Raw genomic sequence first — 6,000 nt, 5'->3', positions numbered from 1 at the left:
TCTGTCTTGTGTGTGTGTGTGTGTGTGTGTGTGTGTGTGTGTGTGTGTGTGTGTGTGTGTGTGTGTGTGTGTTTGAATCTATCGTGCTGACTGCACCGATTTGATTGGCTGAGTAGCGTCACCTCCTTAAAACATTAAACAATAACTTTTTTAAACCTTTTTATTTTGTTTTAAACATATTGTATAAAACTCCCCCACTACTTGGACTATTCCTTGCACCCCTCTAGAATAATCCCGAATGGTCTCAACCATATTGCATCAGTAACGTGCACTTGTTATTATAACAAGATCGCAAGGACACTGGTAGCGATCGGAAAATTGAGTGTTGTTCAGTTTGTGTGTTGTGGAACATGCGTGTTCGTGCATATACCACACACCCAATTACGATTGCATGTTCAATTCACTACCCTGGAAGTTAATACAGTTGTTAAAGTTGGAACAGCCTGTGGACAGCCATTCTTCCTTGCATGTCAGTCGCCGACACCTTCTTACAGAGGACAGGCACATCTAGCTGCAGCACGACCCGTATATTTCCGCACGCCGTGTTCTCAAGACATATTTTTTTTAACATTTTCAACATGGTGGATAAATCCTTATATGCTCCCGGCAACACACTGAACGTCAACTTTGCCTCCTTATTACACTCACCCCTACTTTAGTGGGAACAATGAGTCTGCGTCTTTGATGCACAGAGGAATAAACGCAGATCATACTCTGCCTGCAGCCTTTACCTGTACTTGCTTTTGATCAAAGTCAATGCGGAAAACCTGCACTCACACAGGTAGGTGGAGGTGAAGGGAATGAGCACTTTTACAGCCTTTTTGGCGAGGTGGGGGAACTCGGTCTCCACAGACAGCCACAAGTGGGCAAGTGCCACTTTACTCGTCTTTTTCTCGTTCTTTTGTGTCTCACGCTGCGCCTCCCCTGAAGCTCTCTGGCGCCCCCCAGGGGAGGCGCGCCTCACACTTTGAAAACCGCTGCTCTAATCAAAGCTAAACTTAATTTGTGTATCCAACCCGTGATTCGTATCAACACACAATAGCATGGGTTCTTCCTTCACCCATGCTACACCCTTCCAAGATGAACATATATCTAGACATCAACATTTTTTTCCAATACTCCTCTGAAAAATATCCAACAAGCATAGTTCCTCAAATTTCACACTAAAGGAACAGCTTATATCCCTGGTTTTCCTTTAACCTTGCTGCTATAAAGCTAAATTGCCCTCTTCAATACGAAGAAGGGAAATGAAAAGGATTGAGACAGCATTTTGCAATAGATCTATCTACAATAGATTTGATTATATTTCAGTTATATTTCTTGTTTATACCAAACAAATAGATAGGAGGGCTTGTTCTGTCAATGGCTTTTCAAGAAAGCTATGCCGGTATATATTTTAAATGTTATGTCTTTCCTCTTGTTCATCATATTCAATTTAAATCCTGATAACATAAACGAACACATTCAAGTTACACATATTTATAGCTCAGTGCAACTCCAAAAACTTTCAGAGACAACTGACTGGCAAATAGACTGGCTTTTTGACAAAAGGCCGACATCTTTGAGGAAAGAACATGCACGTCCACAACCAAACAGGCTGCTCAGTGATTGTTTGATTAGGCAAACTGGCAGATCCATTTGAATTCTATGTCTTTGTTATTTTTGCTACAGGCGAGTAATTTTGGGGAGAGAGGATTCATTTCAGGGCTTATGGGAGGACTTGTTCCACCCACTACACATTGCAATGCACCAGATAGTGTCCAATGTTTACTTTTAGCCGTAGGATTGCTTAATCACAGGACAATAAAAAATCCCTCAGAAGAGTATACTGTGTCCTGCTGGCCGGCATGCTGATGTGAAAACCAAAGCTCATTTCACACCTTGTCCATATGCCTCCTCTGAGACTAAAACGGACGGAGAGAATGGTGGCGGAGAAGGCACTGGGTGAATTTGTCACATCACGCTAATCTCTGAAGCCTTTTCACGGCAGTTCAGTCACACGATGTGCTAAAGTATTGGAGTTGTTTTAACAGATGCTTTGACAGCCACATTATTCATAGGCCTCCACTATGTCACACCATTAGGCTTGCTAATGTGAAGTGTGCATGTTTAACTCCATCCCCAGTCTGCTGGTGTTTACAGAGAGCTAACACAGGAGACAGGTGCTGTGTGTGTGGCTGTTACCTCACAGCACAAATACACATCATATTAATTGCTAATGGGACTTAATGTATTGTTGATGGTAATCAGAGAAATCCAGATTTAGCTCCCACTGAAAAAATCTTATAGCCATTTATTCATTTATTTATTTCTCACTTAAGAGTCCTTCAAAATGAAGTCCAACCTCTTTACTTAACTTGTGTGGTCCCTGAGGATTTGCATGATTTATTTCTTGAGGCATTAAAACTGGATGAGAGCTAGGAAGGACGCTTAATCATGGAGAAAAGATTTACCTTCTCCACATGTCAAATCATATACCCTTTGGAAAAAAAGGCTACTTCATTTCTTAATCCATCACTCTTAATCTGTTTATCTCTTAAATTTCGACGGGATGAAATGTATCCATATAACTCAGTGTTCACTATAATTCGAGTTATTTCGGGACATTTGAGATTCCGTTCACACTTCGGATTTCATTTAAACAAAACCCCTCATTTAGACAGGTCTGCTCCTCACCTCTATAAAAGCTTCTATCTAGGAGCCGATGAGGGCCGATCCCCGGAGTTTGTTTTGGCTTTTAATGAGTGATCCCTGTATTGATTTCTCTGCTATTCCTACGTATCCACGCTCGCTCTGACAATAGGGGCTTTGTTCTCAGCCTGAACCGGGCCGTGAGAATGATGAGAATGTGAAGGTAAACCTCAATCCAACCGGAGGGAAATGTGTGTAAACGTGTTAAATGCTGCATCACAGTCAGTCAGTCAGAATGTGTGTTTGCGTGTGATTTGTATTTGTGTTTGTGTGCTCAGATGTGTGTTGTCACTTGTCTAGGATTTGCAGCCTCTTGCAGCGCACATTAATAGGGTAGTTGTGGAGATGGGATCCTCTTTCTTGTTGCATATTACATATGCAATTATACCTCTGGCCTCCTGATGTGCCAGCGCTGTTATCAGGTGGAAACAGACTCTCGTCCTTGCAGCCTGTGCATGCCTGCAAGAGAGCAAATATTCAGACGTGCATTTTAACAATTATTGCACGTCTTTCCAGCAGATAATGCATTGAGTCAAACACTCCTTTCTGCTTCCCCCATCCTAACCTGTTTTCTTCCTCTCATTTCCCTGCAGAACCAGGCAGAGGCCCATTATAAGGGCCACAAGCACACCCGGAAGCTCAAAGCCATGGAGGCCCAGAAGAACAGGCAGCGAAGAGCTGGGGAGGCCTCATCCACAGGAAGAGACAGAGACAGAGAACGAGACAGAAGCAAGACGTCCACATCGGAGCCTCTTCCCACGCTCATGGACACAAGCTTAATGGAGGGATCAAGTACGTAAACAAAAATCCTCTCTTGATGATAAGTCATGATGTTTTAGTTCAGGGATGTCCAAACTTTTTTCTCTGAGGGCCACATATAGAAAAACATACAAAGGGCTGGGCCACTTACTAGAGGAGCAGTATAGTGCCTCATAAGTTGAGTTAGAAGTTAGCAAAATCAATCAAATGTTGGCAAATGATGTTTTATACTTGAATATGCTTTAAGAAAAAACAGCCAACGTCACAGCTCTCCTTAAAACATAAGCCTCAGATTGCCCATAATAAGAGGACATAAGGGGTGGATTTCGAGCTGCTTATGGAAATAAGTTATTAGGCTTTTTTTATCAACTTAGATTTGTTAGAAAATGTTTTCAACTTTAATTGATGGAATTCATTTGAAAAGTGGGCTTATTAACACATGAATACTACTGTGTAATATATGTTTACATATTTATTTAAGAAGTATAATACAAGAAAAGCAAAAGTTTCATTTGTGGGCCATATTTCATTATACTATTTGAATTAGCTGAGGAGCGATTCAAAATGGCCTGCGGGACGCATTTGGCCCCCGGGCCGTAGTTTGAGCACCCCTGCTTTAGTGCCTCCCTTTTCTCTTTCTAAACCCCTTCCACAAATCCTCCTCTCACATCATCGACAGCTTCCAGCCTCCTCCTCCATATCCTTATCTCTTCCCTCCTCCATTGTGTTTCTGTTGGAGATTATATCTTCTGTACACCTTCAACATCTTGCCCTTCTGTCGTCTCTATGTTTCTGTGCATTCAAACCTTTAGCTTATTCAACTTGCACCGGAGCTCGCTACAACTCTCTGACCTGACTTGTCCCCGTGCTATGTGATGGATGGTGGACTACAAAGCTGTGGGATCATGGGATGTCTAAGGGCAAGAGATGTTGTGTAAATAAAGGAGCCGGCTGAGATCGATCGAAGCCCCACTGGGGTCGTTCTTACCCCCTATGCCTCTTAATTTCCACTGCTTGACTCTTGTGCTCTCTTCTATCTCTCTCCGTTAGATACAGAGGGTAGCTGCAGAAGCAGAATTAGTGTTTTTGTGCAGCATGAAAATAACGACACACAGTTCTCACTGAATTGAGAGGGAGCAAAATAGTGCTGAGAGTTTTCATATAAGGGGCTGTCAAATCAAAGGCACTCAACTTATTTTACATACAGTTCAAATGCTTTCAATGGTGGTGTAAATATAGACATTTTAACGTTTTATAAAGAAAGAGGACTGCATTGGTTTCCTTTCAGCAGAATATGAATGTTTACCAAACGCCATTGCTGCAACTTTAGTCAGTAGAGCCAAAATTGCTCCGATGGCATTTTGACTGCAGAGTGAGCCCATTACCTTCTCATGTTGCACTCGTCTTGGTCCACACTTTTCATTTATCCATTGAAGGTGCAGAGCAGTTCCCCTCCCTCTCTTCTACTTTCCTACTTCATCTTCCCCTTCACTTTCCCTGCCCAAAAGAAGATCAGTATCTGAGCAGAATTTCAAAATGCGCCTGGATGCTAGATGGAATATCTGAGAAGAGATATCAGGATGCTGGGTGTGGAGGGAGACATGAGACACGCTCATGTGCACGTGGATGCACATGCACACTTTTTTGCCTTGAGCCCTAAGAGTCTCCTTCAGAAAGGAGAAAGTGGACAAAAGACTGGGGGCCTGATAACACTCTCATCAAATCTCATTTTAATATTCTTCCGTTGCAAAGGGGAGCTCTGAAAGAGTGAAGCAGCAGTGGAGACGAAACAAGATGAGTGGAAAACGAAAGATAAGATGAAATGAATGAAGGAGACACAGAGAGAGAGGGGGGAACAAGAGAGGAAGAAGGGGGTCAGAGGAGAAAGAAAGCAGATAAGTCATTGCCAGTTGTTATGCTGTGAATAATTGTACAGTTCTCAGGCAGTGTTGTGAGGAGGAACCCTCTTTAATAAGCCCAATTGTGTGATTGGCCTAATGTGAAATTGAAATGCAGCAGTGCGAGCCAGTGGTGGCATGCACCACAATGCCAACCTTTAATGGAATAGCGCTCCAAATTAACTATGAAATGAGTTATGTCTGCCATGAAACTGACGGCTGGTGGGGAGCTGTCTGAGGGTAATGCCCACATTGTCTGCCATCAGGAACTAATAACAAACCTGTCGGCACTCTCTCTGCCTCAGAATAAACACACTCTACACCACCAAGGTCAGCCTCTTCAGCTCCAAATGAAGAGCCCTCTACCATTCATATACATGGAACACATTTTGACTGAGCTTCTGCATAAAGTCCCTCGTTTTTCCAATTATAATTAAATTATTAAACTAATTATGAAACACAATGGCAACGTTATTTGGATGACTAGAATGGGCCAGGCTATCAAGATGTATGCCTTGTCAAAACGTTAACAAAAAAACAGAACACTTGTCAGAATGAAATAGAACATTTGAGGGTTCCAGACTCAAAGCAGGTTCATGAACTAGATGCTCCAAACATTTTATAATAAACTATAAAAAGTAAAAAAATTAAA

General features: G+C 42.2%; 1 protein-coding gene across 1 annotated transcript in view; it reads left to right on the top strand.

The window, feature by feature from the left end:
• znf385c (zinc finger protein 385C) overlaps positions 1-6,000 on the top strand; it is a 56,792-nt gene that overhangs the window by 39,539 nt on the left and 11,253 nt on the right. The window contains exon 4 of the mRNA XM_010775468.1: positions 3,285-3,483. Within this exon, the coding sequence (XP_010773770.1) occupies positions 3,285-3,483 (199 nt within the window). The remainder of the gene's footprint in view (positions 1-3,284; positions 3,484-6,000) is intronic.

Source organism: Notothenia coriiceps, unplaced genomic scaffold, assembly GCF_000735185.1.
Source record: "Notothenia coriiceps isolate Sejong01 unplaced genomic scaffold, NC01 NC01_scaffold00015781, whole genome shotgun sequence".
Classification (NCBI taxonomy): Eukaryota; Metazoa; Chordata; class Actinopteri; order Perciformes; family Nototheniidae; genus Notothenia; species Notothenia coriiceps.
Note: the sequence above shows the minus strand (reverse complement) of the source record. Positions and strands in the feature narration are given on the sequence as shown.